This window comes from Eretmochelys imbricata, chromosome 1 (genome assembly GCF_965152235.1).
Source record: "Eretmochelys imbricata isolate rEreImb1 chromosome 1, rEreImb1.hap1, whole genome shotgun sequence".
Classification (NCBI taxonomy): domain Eukaryota; kingdom Metazoa; phylum Chordata; order Testudines; family Cheloniidae; genus Eretmochelys; species Eretmochelys imbricata.
The window spans coordinates 198,382,834-198,407,389 of NC_135572.1; the positions used below are offsets into that span (position 1 = coordinate 198,382,834).

Consider the following 24,556-nt stretch of genomic DNA (forward strand, 5'->3'; position numbering starts at 1 on the left):
TACCGGAGACTAAGAGGCTCCCCTGCTCAGACAAAGTGGGGAAAATTTCCAGGGAGAGAGGAATTGCCCAGCTCGCTGCTAAGGGGAAGCTCAGAACCCTCCAAGGTGGAGAAGGAGCTCTGCCACAGCCGATGTATGTAAAGGAAGGGTGGCTGATGCAGAATGATGTAACTTAGGCTCAGACTCCTCAGCTGAAGGATTACTCTCCACCCAGGTCCTCACGTCAAGTCTGGCTACTCAGACTTGATGAGGTGGAAGGAGGATTTCATCCTACAGTGTTTTAATTTAGTTTGCCACAGACATATTCCTTTTGGCTGGCTTCAAATATTCAGAACTAAACTAATTGAAGGGAAGCAAAACAAATGTGTTAGTTGTAAAATATGTACTAAAAAGGGCCTGAAAAAGAAAAGTTTGGTTTTGCTTGCCCCATCAGTGTCCTGCAGAGCTTGCCATCCTGCTCCATTTGAAGAATGATAGAACCCTGTTACATTAAAGCATTGGTTCCCAAATATTTTGGCCTATTGTAAAGAGATCAGCTGTGTTTTAGCCCACAATGCACTTGAGCATTCCAGACTGCACATCTACTGAGGCACAAGATACATTGGGCAGGGGGATAGAGAGGGTCCCTCTCATTTGAACAATACGTGAGAATCAGCAGTGGACAAAAAGCTCCCCAAAAGCATCACTGTTAAGATAGGGTTTGAGTCATCCTGTAGAGTATCCGTCCCAAAATCTTGATGTCCAAGTACCCATACCAGACACCGGGCAGCAGTTTAAAAGGTGTAGATCTGCCTTCGTCTCTCTCAAGATAATGTCCTTTACTCCAGCAGCAACCAGGGAACCTGTTCCAGTGCCAATCACTGTTAAGATTTCTTCTATTACTGCTACTACTAAGACTCTTGAACATCCGAAATCTACAATGGGTAATGATGATAATATTCTTCCTTCGTGAATTGTCAGCTCTTTGCTTTTCCTTTTCATCAAGGAGGAATTTTTCATCTTCTAAAGGGGCATTTCATGTTTCCTTATTCATAACTAATCACTGAATTTCACTCTGCTTTTAGTTGTGGGTTGGTTTGGTGCTGCCGTCTCCTTCTCTGCTGTTCATCTTTCCTTTTGCTTTTCTTTGTAGGAATTTGTACTTAAGCTGTGACTTGGGAAATGATCATGAGGAAATCCCATCCTGTGTTCATATCTGCCCAGGATGGGTCCAAGAGCTTTTTCTTGTACTTGTTAAGGGTGAAATCTTATTCCCATTGAAATCAGTGGCAGAAATCCCATTGACTACACTGGCAGTAATACTGAGTCTTAAATGATTAATAAAAATAGTCCTCAATACCTCAGATCAGGCAACAGTGACATCTCATCATGAGTAATGAACAAATTAAATGCAACAGTCATGAAACCAAGCTGAGCAGTTCTGATACTTTTACCCAAGAGGGAGTCGATTTTCCTTTAGTTGGCTGGAGACCTCCATTCATGACAGTTAAGCATTAAAGATGAAATTCACTGTTGTGCAAAAGACCCACACAAGGCCTTACATACCTCTCAGGTTCCATTAAAATCCTTGTACTAGAGTTTAAGTGCTACTTGAATTATATATAGACTTGGTACAGGCCCTCTGGACAGGAGTGTATTTTCCCAGTGGAAGCACAGTCATATCCTAGTGCAGGGATCTCAAACTCAAATTACCACAAAGGCCACACGAGGACGAGTACATTGGCCCAAGGGCCGCATCACTGACACCGCCCCTCCTCCCCCGCTGCTACTGCCCCCACTCCACCCTTCCATGATGCCCTGCCTCTTCCCACCCCTTCCCTGCCCCTATTCTAACCCCTTCCCCCAAGTCCCCACCCCAACTCCACCCCCTCCCTGCCCCTATTCCAACACCTTCCCCAAATCTCCCCCCCCGCCCCGCCTCCTCCCCTGAGCATGTGGCTCCCTGCTCCTCCACCCTCCTTCCTGGAAAGCACTAAGTGCTGCCAAACAGCTGTTTGGCGGTGGGAAGCACCTGGAGGTAGGCAGAGGAGCAGGGATGTGGCGTGCTGGGGCATGGGGGAGGCGGCGGGGAGGGGAGCTTGGCGGCCGCAGGAAATAACTCGGGGGGATGCGGGGAGCTTGGCGGGCCGCAGCAAATAGCTCTGCGGGCCGCATGTTTGAGACCCCAGTCCTAGTGCATTATAGATCATTTGTTTCATTTGTGTGCAGGTCTGAAATAAAACTTACAACAAGATACAAATGTATCTGAACCAATTCAGATCCAGATTTCAAAGACCAGAAAGTTTGCAGGTTGTCCGGGCTTGTATTTTAAATTATTCTCTTGAGGTCTAGTTGTGAAATTCGAATCCAATTCTGGGTTTGGATTCAAAACCTCCCAAGACTCTGGGGACATTCAAATGTTTATAGAGAGAGAGTTCAGCTATGATATTTGGCTTGGGATCTGGATTTGGATTCAGAATTTCAGTTCAGGCCTATTTCTATTCTATTCTATCTATTTTAATTTCAGTTTAACAAATTAAACATCTTGCAGGAATTAAACAGAGGTGATATTGGGGTTTTATTTCCCAAGTAATAATGCTGCCATCATTTCAAGTCTCTACACATTAAAATATCCCAAGTGCCGCTTGTGACAACAATTGCAGCAATGTAACAGTGACTAGTTAGTTTTGGGATAGATAATACTTAGTGCTTTACATTTTTAAGGCATTTTACAAACATTAACTAAGATGTGTTCCCTGTGTATCCTGTGGTTTCTCAGCCATGGTGTTAGCTGCAGAATCTACCCCAGGCAGTAGATGCTGTAGAAACTAACCTTTCATTACATTCATGAAATTTGTTTCTAGCCTTTATGGTTTTGAAGAAAATCTTGGAAAAATTATGAGAACATAAAACCAATGCTGTGTTGTCTTCCTGAGGTCCTGCTTATATTGGAAATATTTAAGGTGTAGCTGCAATGGTGCAAACTGGTAGCTACAATGGTGCAAACTGCCAGTGTAGAAGTGTTACATGTTGCAAGGTGCATTTTACATAGACACAGCATAGTTACTTCAGGGTATTTGTACTGCTGCAGATATTCCCCATGTAGACAGGTACTGAGTCTGCAGACACCTTAAAACAACAACTCTGAGAGGTGCAGATTATCCAGTTTGCCACGCTAGGCAATGACTGGAACTTGAATATGATAACTTAAATGGCTACTGTAACTCTTTCACTGATGTTCATTTAGTAAATACATCTGACTAATGTGCTCATCCCACAATCACAAACTGCCTCCCATGCCTCCACTGCTGCCAGAAGCCCTAATTGCCGCCTACCCAGTTGCCAAAATTTCCAGCTTCTTACCTGGCATTGTCAGTAGCAATGTCTTTGGTGTATCAAAACTGAAAAAGTGTGGACTGCCTAAAATTTGAATTTAATCTCAAAATAAATAACTCGGCAACTTCTGTACTGACTGTATTAGTCTTTTTCATATTGAATCATTAAACCCCTAAATCCTGTAATTTAAAAGAAGTTCCTGCAAAAATTTCCTGTCTGCAACACCAGAGTGCTGCAGAATCCGGGAACTTTGCCACAAAATTTAGGTCCAGCTTGCCACAAGAGTACAGGACTTTGATGAAGAGAGTGCTGACTGGTTGGTGGCAAGATAAGTTTATAATAGAGAACTCCTTGTTTTGGCAGAGGGCTAAGCACTCCTGCTCTTTTTGTCTAGCTATTCTAAACATTTAACTGCAATACTTTCCCCGCACCTTATTTATTTATTTTTTTACACATGCATGTTAACTACAGCCTGATTTTTCGAGTCTTTTACGTTATTTTTGCTCCAGGGTAGGCTTCAAGTCTATGCTTTCTGTGGTCTGAATAATGATGCATGCAGTAATTCAATTATGAACTGGGCTTTTTTTTTTTTTCAGTTTCATATGAACCACAACACATTTCTTCCAAACCTAAAGCATCTGCCAGTGCCATGCCAGAAATGCCACATAGTAAACCTGGTACAGTAACTATTCTTCTGTAATTCACTACTTGAACTTGGAGTGTCATTTTAGCCAAACTCAGTGGCATTGCTGCAAAGAAGTTAATCTGGTTTTAGGGCACAAGTGAAATGCAAACTATATAAATGTGTTTGGTTTGAGTCATTTCGTGGTTGCCCAACTTTAAAACTTATATATTATTATGTATATATTTTATAACATATATGTTATGTTAAAAACCAGATTACTTTGAACAAGCAATAATTGCTCTTATAAAGATTTCAGAAAGCCTACTTTTATTAAGAATATGCACATTTAAAATCATATTTAAAAGACAGCAAGCATTGAAACACAATTTCTGTAATAAGAATTCTACACTCCATATACAGAGCATTACTCTGTTTTCAAATATAGGGTTCCAACCAGTTTTCTGGATGTTGAAAAATTTGCTACAGAAACTAAGCTTCTGTTTAAAAAAAAACAAATAATGATTCTAGTGATGTGGAAAGCTTGAATGTAGTTAGCCGGAGATGTAACTGAGATTTTATTGAATGTATAGCACCGGGGAATATGCACTTAATGGAATTCTTAGTATGAATTTGTGTGTGTGTGTGTGTCTTTAAAATAAACACAAATTCTCACACCCAGACTAAGAGAGTGGTATCTGTTGTACTACATCTTTGCAATGTCAAATCTCATTAGAAGTATTCTTCTTTTAAAACATTGCCTGTCTTAAACTGTGCAGATTATGTTCAAGGAAGCACAGTGATCTATTTTTAAGAGAAACCTCTACTCTCTAAACCACTCTCAGCAAAGTGCTTAGGCACGAATTTAAGTCCAGCATTATTCAACAAAGCACTTACATACCTGCTTAAGTACTTTGCTGACTCAGGGTCTAATAGTCTTCACTTAAATTCATTTTTATTCTAACAGCAAAAAGTCCAGCTACTCCAGAAGCTAAATGTAAAATTTCTTCTAATGATCTTGAGTGGCCCAAGGCAACATTGGGTAACAGTTTTTTCTTTACGTTTTATGATAGCTACTTTGCTTTTGCCTTCCAATTTAGAAACTATAATTTTGCTCCAGAAGATCATTTTATCCCAACTCTTCGATAGTTTCTGTGAGCAAAGAGCTTATCTGCTACTTTTTTTCTGTTGTTAAACTGCAGTCGCAATTTTCTATTTAGTGGGTCATTGATATTAATTATAGTCACTTTTCCAGTTCTGCATTGTAGTGCTGTTTCTTCACTGCAGGCATATGGTGTTTTCGGGATACACGCACTTTTACATCCTTATGTTTAAATGCTGATAGTTATAAACCAAATTTTTGTTTCAGAATCCAGTGAAATACATTTCACACCTTTGAAGCCCGAATCATCTACTGAACCTAAAATGCCTCAATCTAAACCTGGTAAATACCTTTATTTTTTCAATTTGGTACATTGAGGCTCACTATTACCCTAGTTAAAGGCAAAGTATCAGCTGTAGTGGCTCAGGAGACTGTACTTTTCTTCTTACCGTGCACCTCGTACAGAAATTGTAGATAAAGATGCCAGTTTTACTGTATAGGATCTATGTCAGAAGGACTACATTTTTATGTCAATCTTGTTCTGAGAGAGGAGAAAGAAACTTAGATCCATCTTGGAAATATTTTGCACCAAGAATAGGGATTAATTAATTTTATTCTCATGTTAGACTTTTCAAACACACTTGAATTTTATATGTTCATATTTTCTTAGTTAAAAAAAAATTACTCCTTCAGAGGTGATCTCCAAACCAAAATGTCCCTGTATTTGTGCAGGTCCATTTTTCAGTTAACCTTTAAGCTTCTGGGGAGTTTGAACAGCGAAGTCACCACAGCCTAGAGTATATAGCAAGCAAATTGGAAAGAATTGTGAATAATTGTTGGATTTAGTGTCTGGCCATTTGTTGATACGAAAAAATAACGATCTCTAAGGTTTTAGTTCCAATAGTGTTGTTGTTTTGTTCTCAGCAAGATTACCACCACCAACAGAAGACTCAGAAATGCCAATTTTTTTAATCAAAAGCATTTCAAATATAGATAATGGTTATATCTATGACAAGGAATTCTTTTCACTACATGAACTTTTAGAAGACCATGTGAGGAAAATTGGTACAACTTGCTTTTAAGATTAAGAGCCAAATTCTGCCTTCAAAACATGCGTCCCTCTCTTATTGCAGTCACTGGGAAGACCACAAACTTATCTGAGGGCAGAATTTAGCTGCTAACTTACTGTTCCTGTCACCTCATGGCTCAATTCAACACACTCGCACTTATGGGAGTAGTCCTTAGGCTCACAAATATAGCCATTCAAGTCAACTCCTATAATTAAGCATTTGCAGGGGTTTTCCCCATTGTCAGAAGCCCTCAAATTGCACTACTACACAAGAGTATTTCTTACCCCTTTCAGAGTCACAGTCATTGTGAATACAATAAAAACCAAACTTAATTGAATTTTTGTTGTTGACAACATTGCAGGTATCACTTCTTATGGCTTAAACATAGTGCCAGAGTCAGCAGTGACTTCTTAAGACGTTTAGAAATGTAGGGTTTTTTTCTTTGTTTTTTTCAGCTCCAACTGAAACACAGTTCATTCCTTCCAAACCTAACGCGTCCCCAGAGCCAGAACTACCCCATTCTAAACCTGGTAATTACCTGTTCTTGCAACTGGTTCTAACAAAACCCCATTGATTTAATGTGCTTCCTTTACTTTGCTGTCAGGAGTTTGTTATAGACTCTGTCATCTGATACTTGAAGGTTGGTAAAATTTGCTAAAGGTTGAGAGGAATTATTTATTGCTCCTGTGATATTAGTAGGATTAATAGGATATAACTAGAGTCAACTGAATAATTCATAGCAAATGTTCTATAGTAAATTGTTTGTTTGTTTTTTAATTTATTTGTTGAAAATTAGTTCCCTTTTTGCAGTATTTTTTTCTTATTCTGTGGATTGATTATGATCAGTTTGCTAGGAATACTTGATACTCAGTGTTTGGAATTTGAGATGGTTTGATTAATGGTGATTGGTCACAAATCTCCTGGTGTTTCTGATTGGATGACTGTAATTCTTGTAGTCCCCGATTCAGTAAAGCTTTATAAATACATGCTTAATTTCAAGCACATGACTAGCCACTGGTGGAATACTGAATCTCATGGGGGTAGAGGTAGTAGATTAGCAGAATTAGGAAATTTTACAATCTTTGCTTTCTGAATCACACAACTTTGCCAAAGACTTCATTCCCAAATAAACAAATAAAATAAAATTAGTCTAGTGTAAGGCACATTAGTTATGTGGAGAGTTTAAATCTAATTTTATCTCATTTCAGTCACGTAATATATTTGTGTATACATACATGGATGTTTGGTAGTTGCAAATAATTTCCTTTTGGGTCTGATTTGATTGTTTAATTGCTTCTACTCTAAACTTTGGGGGTGTAGGGGCATGGGAACCGTGTCATCTTGTTGAGTCACACAGTGTACTACCCCATCCTGGATTATACCGCTTCCCATGAATTTACAAACTGAACACTTGTTTGTGTGAAATTCCATGCAGTGAGATACAGTAGTTTGAATGTTTGCAGAAAGCAAATACAAAAGAGGTATAAGCATTGCTAAAGTTTTTTATTTTATTTTATCTTATTGCTGTATTCTTCCAGCTGCAGATTAAAAAAAAGGGGGAAAATTTAGCGTAAATATCAGAAAAGCTTGCTGAGAATGAGGTGTATTAAATAGTAGAATAGTCTACTAAAGAAAGTGTTGGAAGCACAATTGCTTGGGACTTTTAAAATTAGACTGGATAATGCATTATAGAGTATTGTGTTAACTACAAGATGAAATGGATGACCTCTTAGATCTCTTCTATCTCTAACTTCTATGGTTCTTTGATTTTTACTATCTCAAAATTGAGAGTTTGTTTCATCCAGTTCATGCAATTTATTTATGGTAATGGTGTCTTCAAAGTAACTGACCACAATTTCTAAAAGTCAGAATAAGATATACAAGGGTAAATTGATAATCCATGGAATTAGCACAGATCAGATTAGCATAATCTTTTACTTATTGCTTACCTAGGAAATAGCTTTGATCATTTGAAAGGGTGTTCCATGTTTAGATTCTCATGCTTTTTCTGTTTTGTTTCTGATGCAGTCCTGGAACATATTACACTTAGAATTGAACCACCAAGGTCAACAATAGGTAAAGAAATTTGTTTAGTGACCAGTCATGTTTGTTTTTCTTGTCTTCACAGAAAACCACATTGTAGTTGTCATCTCATGTCACCAGTTTCTTTCCTTAAAATTCCTCTTTTTTTCCTAGATACGTCTGTCATTTGGCATAAAAGGATTTTTAGGAATTTTGTTTACTACACAGATGTATTATCTCCTTTTTAAGGCAAATTAGGCTGTCAGTTCTGAAACATCTTTATCATAGTCATGACTGTCTGTGCTTGCAACTTATTTTCCAACTTTTTTTTAAGCTGGGCTTCAAAATGATCAGGAATTCCATTTCCCTGCTTAAACAAATCTAGATACATTCATAATGCCGTATTTTCTTTAAACTCCTTTGTACACCTGACTTTGTCTTCTCTGTTACCCGTAAAAGGATTTTGTTTCTCCATTGCAGGCTTGAAACGTGCCATGTCTGTGTGTTACACCTGGCATTAGACTCTGATTCCTGGAAAATTTAATAATCTGTAACCCAGGTTCTCTCTTTCAGCACCAAAAGAGACACGACGTGTTCCTTTGAAGCCTAAAACATCGCCCAAACCTCATGTGCCACAGACAAAACCTGGTAAATGATTTTCTGTGTCCTATTGAAGTTTATCACTAAGCAGCTGTTTAATTATCGAAGTAATTTGAAATACACTCAGCATCATAGTGACAAGGTACAACTCTGCTGCAATGTGCTGGGTGTTTTGTTTGTTAGCCATTTACGGCAATAGCAGAAATTGACTAGCTTTTTATCATCATGCAGTAGCATAATAATACCCCATGTTTAGACACATGGATGAGAATTAGTGTTATTCCTGATTTATAGTAGTGTAATTAAGAGGAAAATTTGACTCAGTATTAAATAAAATCAAATATTAAAAATACTTTAGTGTTCTATGAGAGATATACTGTATTTGTATATTTCTTCAAACTTTGCTTTGCACTTTCAGAAAAGATGCTGCACAGCTTTTCTTATATTTACCATTATTGTATGTCTTCTTATTACTCTTTTCTTAAGAATTAGTAAATTACCAAACATATAGCTAATACTTGTTTAACTGGATTCACCAGACCAATACGTTATCATTCAGTATTCCAAGACACTGTATTCAGGAATTATACAGACAATCAATTAACTTGATTTCAATGGGGGTAGTGTAAAAAAAAAATCAATAATTACTATACTGTGGTATCCGAAATACCACTCTGTTTTGTTACACTAGTAATTTTCTGTTGACGCCATTCTGTGCTAACTGTTGGTAAACGTGGATGACTTACTGATGATCACTTTAATCAAAGTACCCACCTAAATGTTTGGATGGATTCTTTGTGCTACGTTACCACTCTCAAAAACAATAGTCACCAAGTAGATATGGTCTCCTGGTATGAAAAATCTAACTCTTGCTACTAAGTGATTTTTAAAATCATTGCAGCTGTTTGCAAAATGCTGGCTGCTATCTCCTAGTTAAAACAAAACTCCTGATAAATTAGATACATAAGTTTTAATTGTATATTTTCCCCTTGTGGTCATTTTTCCATTATTCTTATGTCCGTCTGATACTGCAAAATGATGTACTAACTACCATCACAAAACTGAGATGTCTATATTATCCTGTGTATGCATTTTCAGTTATTAATTTATCATAGTTTCTACAAATATCAATAATATACTGAAAGTTTATTTCTTAACTGACCTCTGTCAGTTTCAGCATTGTGTCCTGATTTTCTTGGGTTTGTGTGCAAAGATCTCAAGAAAATGTTTCATATTTAACCTTTTTGAATACCACGCATACCCGAGTGGTTATGGTGAGGAGGGGAAGCCACTTTTTTTATGCCGTTGCATGGCTGTGGAGTGGAATACTATTGTTTGCATGGCTGTGGAGTGGAATACTATTGTTTGCATGGCTGTGGAGTAGAATACTATTGTTTGCATGTCTGTGCAGTAAAACAGTAAAAAATCTGTTTTACATTTAAATAATAATGGAACAGTGTATAACTTAAGAGTGGCCTTTGATGTTTGTATTGCACCGTGCACAAATAATCACATCTTTTAATAAGATGGTACCCACAAGCAAGAGGCTCTCCAAAACCAATTTTATATACAAGTTCCATATGAAAGGCACTTGTCAGGGAAGAGCTTTGTACCACAGGCTCCAATTTCTGGGTATATGACTGAGATAAATTTCAATCATCTTTCTTTTTAAAGACCATAAAAAAAGATGGAAACATTAGCCCATATTTAAGGGGTAGGTTCTCTCCTCAGCTGTTTAGATTTGTTAGAGCATAATGGTTCTTGAATATTGACTAATTACTGGCAGACCGATGAAAGCATAGTTGTTATTTAGACATAAATAAAGTTGACTTTAAATAGAATTATTCTCTTCTATTTTGATTTTCATTGTTATTTTTATGTTTTATTTGTTTTTGATACAGCCCCTGAAGCAGCTACATTTAGAACTGAACAACCGAAGACACCATTAGGTAATCATGGTAACTATGGGGATGGTCATATTTCTTTTTCCTTCTCATTAGAGATGTAGGCATGGTAGGTTCTTGCTCAATGGGGTCTTCTGTCATCACTTTTCATGATTAAACAGTCTTTTTTTTCTAGGTACCTTTTTCATTTTCATATCCACCTTTGCATATTTTCCTTTACAGGAATGTAGTTTCATTTAAGTTGTTTGCTCTCCAGAGCATCCAGAAATACTCCATCTTTCTGAAGCCATATTTGTTTGTGTTTGCAATTTCTCTAATGTCCCTTGTTTTTTTCCTGGGCTCAAACTCAGCGAGTAATCCTACCCCATGCTTAGTTGATCTCAATATAGATACTGTCCAACGACACAATGTTTTCTTTGAAATTCCTTTGCACACCTGACTTTCATTCATGTTCAGGTGTACATGGTGTCAGGCTCAGATTCCTGGATAATTATTTTAATGCTCGAGTTCTTTATTTCAGCTCCAAAAGAGGCACGGCATGTTCCTTCCAAACCTAAAACATCACCAAGCCCAGATGTGCCACAAACCAAACCTGGTAAATATATCAGTGTTTTGTATCTCATACTGAGGTACTCCAGGACTATGTATACAGTCTTGTGTTGTGGCTGGTGTCAGACTGTGGTACTTGGGAAAGCTTTAACAATATATAAACCAGTTGTTTCCTTTCAGCTCCAAAAGAGACGCGGCGTCTGCCTTCCAAACCTAAAACATCACCCATCCCAGGTGTGCCACCAACTAAAGCTGGTAAGTGCATCTTAATTCTATATTTCAGTGCAGTGACACTTACGATTTTGCAGCTTTTCTACCAAGAATTGTTGGTGCGTGCGTGCACGCACGTGCATACACACACACACACATATTTGTGGCAATGGCAGAAGTCTATTACTATAACAATGCTCTGCTCCACAGCTGTCATGCCCTACCTAATATGTACACATGTTAATGAAATATACAGTCATTGTTTTACAGTATTTTACTCAGTGGGGGGGGGGGGTTGTGCCCTTATGCAACAGAAGACTTTAGTCTTAATTTCCATAGTTTGGGAGAGAGATTGTTTATCTACTGTCTGGCATCTATAGTTTCAAGGGATTTGTTTATCTAGTGTCAAAAGACAAAGGTACCAAAAAGCCCTCCAGTTTGCTGTTGTACATCACCTTCCATCTGAAGGTGAATGGTGAAGATCCCCATCTTCGCTGTTTCTGTTGCTTGTCTGGCGATATTTTTATGCAACGCTGGGTGAAGAGGGCAAGATTCTCAGAAAATACAACATACAAGGGCAGCACCAACAGGAAAAGGTAGAGACTGAGATCGTGTGTACGGGGTATGGCAATGCGCACACACCACGGGTGGTGTGATTTCTAAAGCGCACTAATGTGTTGCACATTAACTGGTCCATGTAGACCCTGCTGGTGCACATCAATAGGTGTTATGCTTTAATATATACACTAGGGAACCTTGAGTGATAACAGCAGGGTCTACATAGACCATTTAATGCATAACGCATTAGAGTGCTTTAGAAATCCCCTTCCTTCTGTAGCGTGCATTATCCCAGTTAGACAAACTCTGAATCTTCAGCTACACAAGAGTTCTGTTGGCACAACTGAGAGTGGGAGGAGCAAAGGTGTAACCCATTCTTCCACTGCCACAATCTGCAGAGCAAGCAGGGGTCACTTCAACCTCTGACCTCTTCACTAATCTATGCTTTGTTGTAATGACAGGCTATCGGCCATTATTAGCTCTGCTCAGGAATTTTCTGTTGAAGTTATTTTCTGAAAGAAATTTAATTTTCCATTGGAAAAATCTAAATTAAAGCTCCCTGGCAGCACACCTGTTTTAATGTATAACTCTGTGAATCCTTTCAGCCGCGAAAGAGAATCGACGTGTCCCATCTAAACCAAAAACATCACCCAGCCCAGATATACCACAAACAAAATCTGGTAATTATATCATTGTTTTGTATTCTTAAATGTCAAGGTTTTATTTTTCACAATTGTACTTCAAGGGACTGAATTTTTTTAAACTAACATGTTAGCATCGTAGCATAGCAAGTCTCTGCTTCTCAGCCATCAGCTTGTGAGCATCTGCGATCTCACATTTTATACCTACAGATGAAAACTACAGAGATTTAATGACCATTTTCATTTTTATCAGTAATGTTATGAAAATGTTTACATACACTTGTTAATGTACTTTAGGGAACCTATCAATTAAATTATGAGACTTATCTTTTCAAAGAGGTAAGAAACTCCACTTTTTTGAGTAACTACCTATTCATGGAAATCAAAATAAAAGTTACATTTCCTACCTGGAAAGTTGGAGCCCAGATGGTCACCCCTAAAGTTAGACTTCCACTGATTCACTTCAGACGTAAATAAAACTGACAAACTTCTTGAAACAAAACTGAACTCAGAGGAAAATTAGATTTTTTTTTTCCTCAGTGGTGGTGTAGCCCTGTTGGTCCCAGGATATTAGAGAGACAAGGTGGGTGAGACCAACTTTTATTGGAGCAACTTCTGTTGGTGAAAGAGACAAGCTTTGGCGTTCACACCAGAGCTCTGCTTCAGGTCTGAGAAGTGTACTCAGAGTGTCACAGTTAAATACAAGATGGAATTGTTTAGCATAAAAAGTTAACACATATTCCAAGGGACCATTCAAAGGGAAGTGGCCCCTTAACACCACTTCACTGAGAGGTCAGATATACAGTGATTGCTTTATGAAAAGTGTTCAGCCATGGGTGATATGATGTTTTTGTCTTTTATCATTTTTCTGTGAGAGTTCATTTGAGAGTGGAGTGATTTTCTGGTTTCATACACATAGTTGTTATTGGGGCATTTAGTGCACTGGATGGGGTACACCACATGTTGTGATAGGCATGTGTAGGACTTCTGGATCTTGAAAGGTGTGCTGTGGAAAGTACTGATCGTTGTAGCAGTAGAGATATGTCTGCAGGTTTTGCATCTGCTTTTATGGCAGGGTCTTATGATGCTTTTAATTGGTGTGTCCTAGCCCGTGGGGAGCTTGCTTCTGATGATGAGCCTGGAGAGGTTGGGAGTCGTTTGAGCACCAGAAGAGGGGGTTCAGGAAAGATTTCTTTCAGGATGTGGTCCCTGTCGAGTATGGATTGTAATTGTTTAATGATACCCTGTATGGGTTCCAGTGTAGGGTGACAGGTGACAGCCAGGAGTTTGCAGTCAGGGGGTGTGAGGGGGCATATTGAAGCAGGTTTTCTCCAGGTATTTGGGTGGCCTGTTCTATTATGTAATCTACGTATCTGGTGGAGTGCTCTTGTTTGGCAAAGGTGGTTTTAAGTGTGTTTAGGTGTGTATCCTGGACTTTCTCCTTGGATCATATTCTGTGATAGGTTTCAGAGTAACAGCCGTGTTAGTCTGTATTCGCAAAAAGAAAAGGAGTACTTGTGGCACCTTAGAGACTAACCAATTTATTTGAGCATAGCTCACGAAAGCTCATGCTCAAATAAATTGGTTAGTCTCTAAGGTGCCACAAGTACTCCTTTTCATTCTGTGATAGGTGTGTACCTGGCTCTAGATAATAAGATTTCTTGGTGTATCTGGATGTGTGAAGGTAGGAGTGGTGATCCATGTTTTTTTTGTGTATAGCTGACTGTAGCATTCCATTGTTGAAACTGATCATGGTGTCCAGGAATATGATGCTGATGCAGGAGTGTTTGAGAGAGAATTTGATGGATGGCTGGTGGCTGTTGAAGTTGTGATGGAAATCCGTGAGGGAGTTTAGGTCGTCTGTCCACAGGATGAAAATATTATCGATGTATCTCAGGTATCTGGTATCGGGTATCAGGCTGATCTGTGCTTCCAACAACAGTACTTCAAGATCCATGGGTCCTACACATGCCTATCACAGCATTTGGTGTACCTCGTCCAGTGCACTAAATGCCACAGTAACAACTATGTGGGTGAAACCAGACAATCACACTGCTCTCGAATGAACTTTCACAGAAAAATGATGAAAGACAAAAACACCATTATGCTCATGCACAAAAACTTTTCACAAAACAATCACTCCATATTTGACCTATTAGACCTCATTTTCAAAAGAAACTTGCACAACACCTTCAAAAGATGAGCTTTGGAGCTTAAATTCATAATTGGATAGACACTAAAAATCATATTCTAAATAAAGACACTACAACAATCTGTAACACACTAACCCCCTTTTTTGTCCTATGACTGGAGAGGTGATAACAGGCCATTTCACCTTGAACAGTCACTTAGAATATGTAACTACGTATGCTACAATCTCTGTTCCACCTTGTATTTAGCTGTGACACTCTGAATACCTTTCCCAGACCTGAAGACGAGCTTTGCGTAAGCTCCAAAGCTTCTATCTCTCACCAGTAGATGTTGGTCCAATAAAAGATAAGACCTCACTCACCTTGTCTAACTCATATTTTTTCTTGGTGAATAATTCCATTATTTTGTATAATTAGATAACTTAGAGTTTTAGAAAGTCTCACGTTAAATCAATGCACTTTTTAAAAGCAATATTATTCATAAACGTACTTATCCAAGCTATTGCAGAAAACTAAATAAGTGCAGTGGTAAATGAAAAGCAGTACTCCAGCTGTTCCAGAAATAGAGATTTTGTATTCCAGCTGAGGATTTGTGGAGAGTGAGGGAGTGGCAAAGATGGTTTTAGCCTATAGCCACAGTGTTCAGGCTTCTCTTACTTATGCCTAGCTGCTCCTGGTCCCAAGGAAGGGGTGCCATATAGCTGCTATGGTATCTCAATGGTACCCAGAAATTCCCCTTACACAAGGTGAACGCCTAGAGGGCTGATGCACCAGATTTAAGGCTTCTTTGTGAATTATTGTTTATCTTTGCATTTTCCTTTATGGCTCCTTCAAGAACTAGTACAATACCAAGCACACAGCTAACAATTAATGCTTACTGTAACTGGATTCAGAGCTTATAGAATGCCACCATTCAAGATACTTCCATCAGCTGACTCTCAGCCAATTATTTTGGCTTTCACAGAAGCTACCTAGCACTGCTGCTCAAAGCCCAAGCGACTGCAAATCCTTCATAAGGCTGTACTTCTGCCATGTGATTGGTATTTTTGGTGGTGGTAGTTTTATGTGGAAAGTTTACCAGTCTCACTGCCATTGCCAGAAGCAAAATCCAAATAAAAACACTTCACACTAACTTAGTGACCTAAATAAATTTGCAGTGTGTGTTTTCCATCACAGCTATTTTTGTTTCACTGTTCACATTTGACTGATATTTTTCAACTGTTACTGAACAAAAATCAGCAGTGTTAATTTTATACTAAAAGCTTTTTTTATACAAGAGTGTTCTGAGGAAAATTTGGAGTCACTTTTTCTCTTTAACGCCTCTCAAAAGTTATCTAGGGAAAGATAGGAAAAGCTTTAAGGAGCAATTTATGCCTTCATATGTGAGCACAACTCTCATTGATGCTAAATGTCTATATGGAAGACTCAGACCTGTGTTCAAGCATGCATTTGAGGGCAGAATTTGACTCTTAAAATGCCTACTATAAAGATTTATCCCAGTCCTGAGAGGTTCTGATCAACTATTGACTCCCGGCAGCTCCTACCTGTGCTCAATCCATCATTTGGCCCACTTTTTAGAGTTAAGATGTGTTAATTAAATATCTACTGATCACTAAAAGAGAACTTATTGTGTATTAACATTGAAAAGGCATAGATCAGTCTAAAGAGAATTATTCTATCCTTCAATGATTCATTAAACTTTATTCTTTTTGTGTTCTTAGATACCTCTGTTGTTTGGAACTGGGGATTTCTATCCACTCTGTTTTCTTCACAGGAAAATCTCACTTCCATTCTCTTGTACTTTCTCATTTCACTGATATCTACAGGAGTTAAGCATGCATATCATGACGATAAGTGCCTGGGTACAGCAGCTATCTGCTCTGAAACACAAATGGAAAGATCTCAGTCATCCTGCAGCCATGTCTGTCTGTGTTAATAAATTCTTGTCTTAATCCTTGTCAGCTTGGCTCCAAACAGGACAAGGACGTCTGTCCCTTGCTTGCTTGATCATTTTTCAAATGCTTTCACATGCCAGGCCATCGTTTCTCTTTTAAAGGCCTGTGCACGTATGACTTTCAGCCTTCTTCACTGTCCCCATAAAAATTTTGTTTCCTTGTTGCAGGCAGAAGTCTTGCAGTGTCTGTGGCTTTACACCTGCGGTTAGACTTTTATTCCTGGAGACCATAAACATTTATAAGAGGTTCTTTCTTTCAGTTCCAAAAGAAACTCAGCGGGTTCCTTCCAAACGTAAAACATCACCTAGTCCAGATGTGCCTCACATTAAACCTGGTAAATTATTTTGCATTTCATTGTGCTTAAGTTCACATTTTTAGCAACTCTTCTACAATGGACTGTTGGGGGAAAAAATGGTAACAGCAGAAATGCAACTAACATTTTGTCATTATAGCTAAAGAAGTCTCCATTTTACTGCAGTTGAGTAGTGAGTCTGATGAAAACAATCAGTTGTTTTCAGTGTAATAAAGGGGCCTTGATATCCTACAGGGGGAGCTGGTAGCAACCCCTTTATTTCAGTTGCCTAACACCTTCCCTTATAAAAGATGCTTGTAATTTATATTTAAGAAACTTTCACACTTCCATTGTTTTCAGGATGCCTTGGGAATTTGGCAGAGAAAAAGGCCTCAGACTCGGGAAGTGGTGGTTCCCTTGTCTCATCAAGGTCCTTTCAGGTTCAGCTGAGGTTAAAAATCATCATTTCTCTCTGGTCAGTTGCATTCCTCAGGAAAATTCTGGCAGCATGCCAAAACAATAACTGAACAGACAAACAATTCAAAGTGTCCAGTTCACACCACCCCCAAAGCACCAGCAGTAGAGCACACTGCTTTGGGAACATCTGGAGCCTGCCAGAACAGCTGTAGCAGCGGGATATGTGTCAGTGTAGAGAGAGAGCTGAGCCGGGCTCCCCACTTTAGGCCCAACGCAGGAACTCAATGTCCTTTATATCCCCCCACTTTGGGGCACCACATAAGGCAAGAGCTGCCCCAACTCCTGGACAGGAGGTGGGGAGGGCAGGAAACAAGGAGAGCTGGGCCAGGCCAGGCTCCCTTCAGCCACCCTGGAACCAGCATATAGTGCCTGTGACCCATTCCACCCTCTCTGAGATAACAGCCTTCTCTGGATGCCAGCTAATATAGTCAGTGCTATAGTTCAAACGGTAGAAATCTGGGCTGAAGATTCAGGGTGCAAATCCTGCTGCTGATGGCATGATGGTAGGCTGTCAGTTGCACATAATAGAATTTGTTTTTACCTTTTTCCTCTTGAAAAAAATAACTAGGCAATTACATACAAAAATACATTCAAAGAATGTTATTTAACTCGCAAAGTCCCTTTATGTGCATTTGTTATATACTCTCTTTAATTATATCGTCACTATTTGTTCCATACGACCCCTGCCTGATTTAGAGCACAGGAAGGACAAACAAACGTGCTGCAATTAAGTTCACATGAATCTGGCATTTCGTAACTTTACCACTTACATAACATTCTCCTTACATTGTTTTGTGTATCTAATTTATTATTTATATTACAGTAAGACCCAGAATATTCTAGTCAATGTACAAAAGGCTGAAGAGTAAAATTTAAAAGGAAAAAAGATTTATTAAAAGTACTACAGATAGGAGCTATTTTATAAACGTCTAAGATAGATAAAGCATGAGAAATCATATTGATAAGGTTCTAAGGGTGGCCCAATTTCTCAGAGTATAGAAATGTAATCAATATGAGAACACTAAGACTGTGCTGACGCATATATCTTACTCTGATCCTTTGTTGTATAACACAAACTTTCCACTATCATCATTGATCCTTACCTCTCATTAGACCTCTCTGTATGGTCCACATGGGTTTTAACCAGAGCTAATTGAAAAAGCAAATTTTTTCCTGTGACAAATTTCAAATGAAAAATCTTTTTTCTTTTTCAGAATTTGTCTATTAAAATATTTCAGTTTTCCCATGAGAAGTCTGAACAATTTGAAATGAATGTTTAATGAACATTTCAGAAAGAAAGAAAAATGTGTTTTGTCTGACTTAAAATGGCAATTTTTTTTGTATAAAAATATAAAAACAAAATATTATGTCAAATTAAATTAAATGAAATTTTTCATTTCAAATTGACAAACTGACTTAAAACGTTCCATTTTGTTTTGTTTTTTTAAAACACAAAACCAAACCAAAACAACATTTTAAGTCAAAATTAAAATTTTTTGTTTGGAAATTCCCTGCAGAAAACCAAAATTTTTAATCGGAATCGACATTTTACTGTGAAAAATTTCAGTTTTGACAAAATCCATAATTTTTGGTGGGAAAACCTTCCTTGTGAAAAATTTTGTCCACCTCTGGTTTTAACCATACCTAGTCAGGTTTTAACCATACCTGTTGTAACAACCATTGCAAAGCTAAGTATATTATTAATGATACCATCGGAAAATTAATACACATGTTCAGGCAGTGTTAAAAGTTCTCCTATTTCATCTTTGTGCACAGTATGATTACTTTGTACTAACAGAGCCCTGAACCAAAACACTGGATCGAATTGCTTTTCAGTCTTCAGGGAAATCTGGATCTCTATCTGAATTTTGCTACCTATACCTGTCTATTTTTATAGATACATCTGTGTGTGTATAAAGTAAAGAGAGCCTACTACAGAGAATTTTCATATAAACAAGGAACAGCATGAATGTAGAAAGAAAAGGAGTACTTGTGGCACCTTAGAGACTAACAAATTTATTTGAGCATAAGCTGAATGCATCTGATGAAGTGAGCTGTAGCTCAAATAAAATTGTTAGTCTCTAAGGTGCCACAAGTACTCCTTTTCTTTTTTGCGGATACAGACTAACACAGCTGCTACTCTGAAACCTGTCATGCATGTAGGGTATGTGCCACCATGTTTAGTTAATTAGCCACTTACAGTTTGTATGGCAGCTTCCACCTTCTCTGTATATATATGGAACATATAGTAAGAAGATAATCTTCTTACTATATGTTCCATTCTGTGCATCCGATGAAGTGGGCTGTAGCCCATGAAAGCTTATGCTCTAATAAATTTGTTAGTCTCTAAGGTGCCACAGGTACTCTTGTTCATGTTTAAATGTTTTTCTCTTTAGAAAAACAAAACAAAACAAAAACCCTCAAAACTCCTTTTAAATAAAGCCTAATAGTAGCTACTTATATCTTGTAAGTCTCTGATTGCAAATGCTTGCTATTTTAAAACCTCCTGGGCCAGATCTTCATCTAATATAAATTGTGTAGCTTCATTGAGTCCCTTCATCTCTCTCAGGATTTATCTACATTTTTTCCAGCAGGAGTCATTCCATCCCTCCAAGAGCCAGTCACTGCTACAACTCCTCATTCTCTTGAACGAGCAAAAACAACAATGGGTAATAATACTTATTCAATAGGTAGTCGCTTTGATTTGTTTGTTTTCATCCCCATCAGAGAAGAAATTCCCAGGAGAAGCTCATTTTATGCCATTAACTATAATCATCAAACTTTCCTCTGCTTCTAGATGCATGCTTGTCCTTTGGCGCTGAGCACGCAATGTTGTTTGCTGTTCCTCACATGAACAGATCTTTTTTTACAGCAGCAGGACCCGTCAGACCAATCTGAATTTTTGAATTCATAACAGATGGAGAAAATGCTTCAGTTTCATTTGATTTTGGAAAATTAGCAGTCATATATTCTGCTACCTTACTTCGGGAAAGACCACATACTAGAATTGCTCTTTGATAACTGTACAATATGATCTAGCTGGCTGTGGTGTACTTTTTAGGATCTTTATGAGCTTTTCAGATAGGTGACTTGTCTCTCAGACTTCTTCCCAGAATACAGATACTTCTCAATCTTTGGGCTTGTCCACACAGAGACTTAGTGTGCAACAAGTTGGGATGTAAATCCACAATGCACTAGCTTGCCACTCACGAGCTGGCCATGTAGACTCTGCTACGAGGCTGTAAAAGTTCTGTGGTGCACACACTACAGAACTTCTAAGTGTGTAGGGTCTAGTTGGTGACTTAGTGTCTGGCAGGATAGCACTCTGTACATCAACTCATCAAGATAATTACGTCCAAAGCAGACTGCAAAGAGTTACAAAGGGACCTCACAAAACTGGGTGACTGGGCAACAAAATGTCAGATGAAATTCAGTATTCATAAATGCAAAGTAATGCGTATTGGAAAACATAATCCCAACTGTACATTTACAATGATGGGGTCTAAATTAACTGTGACCTCTTGAGAAGAAAGAGATTCTGGAGTCATTGTGGATAGTTCTCTGAAAACATCCAGTCAGTGTGCAGCAGGAGTCAAAAATGTTGAGAATGTTGGGTCTCATTTGGAAAGGGATAGAGAATAAGACAGAAGATATCATAATGCCTCTGTATAAATCTGTGGTGCCCACAACTTGAATACTGTGTGCAGATGTGGTCGCCCCATCTCAAAAAAGATATATTGGAATTGGAAAAGGTTCAGAAAAGGGCAACAAAAATGATTAGCGGTATGGAACAGCTTCCGTATGAGGAGAGATTAATAAGACTGTTTCAGCTTGGAAAAGAGATGATGGCAGGGGCAGGATATGATAGAGGTCTATAAAATCATGACTGGTGTGGGAAAGTAAATAAGGACATGTTATTCACTCCTTCTTCTAACACAAGAACTAGAATCATAGAATCATAGAATATCAGGGTTGGAAGGGACCCCTGAAGGTCATCTAGTCCAACCCCCTGCTCGAAGCAGGACCAATTCCCAGTTAAATCATCCCAGCCAGGGCTTTGTCAAGCCTGACCTTAAAAACTTCCAAGGAAGGAGATTCCACCACCTCCCTAGGCAACGCATTCCAGTGTTTCACCACCCTCTTAGTGAAAAAGTTTTTCCTAATATCCAATCTAAACCTCCCCCACTGCAACTTGAGGCCATTACTCCTCGTTCTGTCATCTGCTACCATTGAGAACAGTCTAGAGCCATCCTCTTTGGAACCCCCTTTCAGGTAGTTGAAAGCAGCTATCAAATCCCCCCTCATTCTTCTCTTCTGCAGGCTAAACAATCCCAGCTCCCTCAGCCTCTCCTCATAAGTCATGTGTTCTAGACCCCTAATCATTTTTGTTGCCCTTCGCTGGACTCTCTCCAATTTATCCACATCCTTCTTGTAGTGTGGGGCCCAAAACTGGACACAGTACTCCAGATGAGGCCTCACCAATGTCGAATAGAGGGGGACGATCACGTCCCTCGATCTGCTCGCTATGCCCCTACGTATACATCCCAAAATGCCATTGGCCTTCTTGGCAACAAGGGCACACTGCTGACTCATATCCAGCTTCTCGTCCACTGTCACCCCTGGGTCCTTTTCCGCAGAACTGCTGCCTAGCCATTCGGTCCCTAGTCTGTAGCGGTGCATTGGATTCTTCCGTCCTAAGTGCAGGACCCTGCACTTATCCTTATTGAACCTCATCAGATTTCTTTTGGCCCAATCCTCCAATTTGTCTAGGTCCTTCTGTATCCTATCCCTCCCCTCCAGCGTATCTACCACTCCTCCCAGTTTAGTATCGTCCGCAAATTTGCTGAGAGTGCAATCCACACCATCCTCCAGATCATTTATGAAGATATTGAACAAAACCGGCCCCAGGACCGACCCCTGGGGCACTCCACTTGACACCGGCTGCCAACTAGACATGGAGCCATTGATCACTACCCGTTGAGCCCGACAATCTAGCCAGCTTTCTACCCACCCTATAGTGCATTCATCCAGCCCATACTTCCTTAACTTGCTGACAAGAATACTGTGGGAGACCATGTCAAAAGCTTTGCTAAAGTCAAGAAACAATACATCCACTGCTTTCCCTTCATCCACAGAACCAGTAATCTCATGATAAAAGGCGATTAGATTAGTCAGGCATGACCTTCCCTTGGTGAATCCATGCTGGCTGTTCCTGATCACTTTCCTTTCATGCAAGTACTTCAAGATTGATTCTTTGAGGACCTGCTCCATGATTTTTCCAGGGACTGAGGTGAGGCTGACTGGCCTGTAGTTCCCAGGATCCTCCTTCTTCCCTTTTTTAAAGATTGGCACTACATTAGCCTTTTTCCAGTCATCCGGGACTTCCCCGGTTCGCCACGAGTTTTCAAAGATAATGGCCAATGGCTCTGCAATCACAGCCGCCAATTCCTTCAGCACTCTCGGATGCAACTCGTCCGGCCCCATGGACTTGTGCACGTCCAGCTTTTCTAAATAGTCCCTAACCACCTCTATCTCCACAGAGGGCTGGCCATCTCTTCCCCATTTTGTGATGCCCAGCGTAGCAGTCTGGGAGCTGACCTTGTTAGTGAAAACAGAGGCAAAAAAAGCATTGAGTACATTAGCTTTTTCCACATCCTCTGTCACTAGGTTGCCTCCCTCATTCAGTAAGGGTCCCACACTTTCCTTGGCTTTCTTCTTGTTGCCAACATACCTGAAGAAACCCTTCTTGTTACTCTTGACATCTCTCGCTAGCTGCAGCTCCAGGTGCGATTTGGCCCTCCTGATTTCATTCCTACATGCCCGAGCAATATTTTTATACTCTTCCCTGGTCATATGTCCAACCTTCCACTTCTTGTAAGCTTCTTTTTTATGTTTAAGATCCGCTAGGATTTCACCGTTAAGCCAAGCCGGTCGCCTGCCATATTTACTATTCTTTCGACTCATCGGGATGGTTTGTCCCTGTAACCTCAACAGGGATTCCTTGAAATACAGCCAGCTCTCCTGGACTCCTTTCCCCTTCAAGTTAGTCCCCCAGGGGATCCTGGCCATCCGTTCCCTGAGGGAGTCGAAGTCTGCTTTCCTGAAGTCCAGGGTCCGTATCCTGCTGCTTACCTTTCTTCCCTGCGTCAGGATCCTGAACTCAACCAACTCATGGTCACTGCCTCCCAGATTCCCATCCACTTTTGCTTCCCCCACTAATTCTACCTGGTTTGTGAGCAGCAGGTCAAGAAAAGTGCCCCCCCCCTAGTTGGCTCCTCTAGCACTTGCACCAGGAAATTGTCCCCTACGCTTTCCAAAAACTTCCTGGATTGTCTATGCACCGCAGTATTGCTCTCCCAGCAGATATCAGGAAAATTAAAGTCACCCATGAGAATCAGGGCATGAGATCTAGTAGCTTCCGTGAGCTGCCAGAAGAAAGCCTCATCTACCTCATCCCCCTGGTCCGGTGGTCTATAGCAGACTCCCACCACTACATCACTCTTGTTGCACACACTTCTAAACTTAATCCAGAGACACTCAGGTTTTTCTACAGTTTCGTACCGGAGCTCTGAGCAGTCATACTGCTCCCTTACATACAGTGCTACTCCCCCACCTTTTCTGCCCCGCCTGTCCTTCCTGAACAGTTTATAACCATCCATGACAGTACTCCAGTCATGTGAGTTATCCCACCAAGTCTCTGTGATTCCAATCACATCATAGTTCCTTGACATTACCAGGACCTCCAGTTCTCCCTGCTTGTTTCCAAGGCTTTGTGCATTCGTATATAAGCTAGGGATCTCCAAATTAAATTAATAGGCAGCAGGTTTGAAACAAACAAAAGGAAGTATTTTTTCACACAAAGCACAGTCAGGGGAGAGAGATTTCACTAAACCAGTCTATGGTAGCCCTCACTCTGCAAAGAAAGTAGCCTAAACATAGTATTTACCCAGAGTGTTCAATGGTAATTCGGGCGTAGGTGCTATGCTAGCTTCTGCGGATTCCAGTTCATTTTTACTGTGAGCTATGAGAAATAAGAGAGTTATTTTTTCTTTCAGTACACATTCATTTTACACTTTGTCCACAACACAC

General features: G+C 39.5%; 1 protein-coding gene across 1 annotated transcript in view; it reads left to right on the top strand.

Annotated features, from left to right (window-relative positions):
• ABI3BP (ABI family member 3 binding protein) overlaps nucleotides 1-24,556 on the top strand; it is a 343,927-nt gene that overhangs the window by 236,369 nt on the left and 83,002 nt on the right. The window contains exons 33-45 of the mRNA XM_077817412.1: nucleotides 828-923; nucleotides 3,912-3,992; nucleotides 4,905-4,979; nucleotides 5,307-5,381; nucleotides 6,565-6,639; nucleotides 8,138-8,185; nucleotides 8,705-8,779; nucleotides 10,633-10,680; nucleotides 11,156-11,230; nucleotides 11,365-11,439; nucleotides 12,558-12,632; nucleotides 16,958-17,032; nucleotides 20,062-20,136. Coding sequence (XP_077673538.1) covers nucleotides 828-923; nucleotides 3,912-3,992; nucleotides 4,905-4,979; nucleotides 5,307-5,381; nucleotides 6,565-6,639; nucleotides 8,138-8,185; nucleotides 8,705-8,779; nucleotides 10,633-10,680; nucleotides 11,156-11,230; nucleotides 11,365-11,439; nucleotides 12,558-12,632; nucleotides 16,958-17,032; nucleotides 20,062-20,136 — 948 coding nt within the window. The remainder of the gene's footprint in view (nucleotides 1-827; nucleotides 924-3,911; nucleotides 3,993-4,904; nucleotides 4,980-5,306; nucleotides 5,382-6,564; nucleotides 6,640-8,137; nucleotides 8,186-8,704; nucleotides 8,780-10,632; nucleotides 10,681-11,155; nucleotides 11,231-11,364; nucleotides 11,440-12,557; nucleotides 12,633-16,957; nucleotides 17,033-20,061; nucleotides 20,137-24,556) is intronic.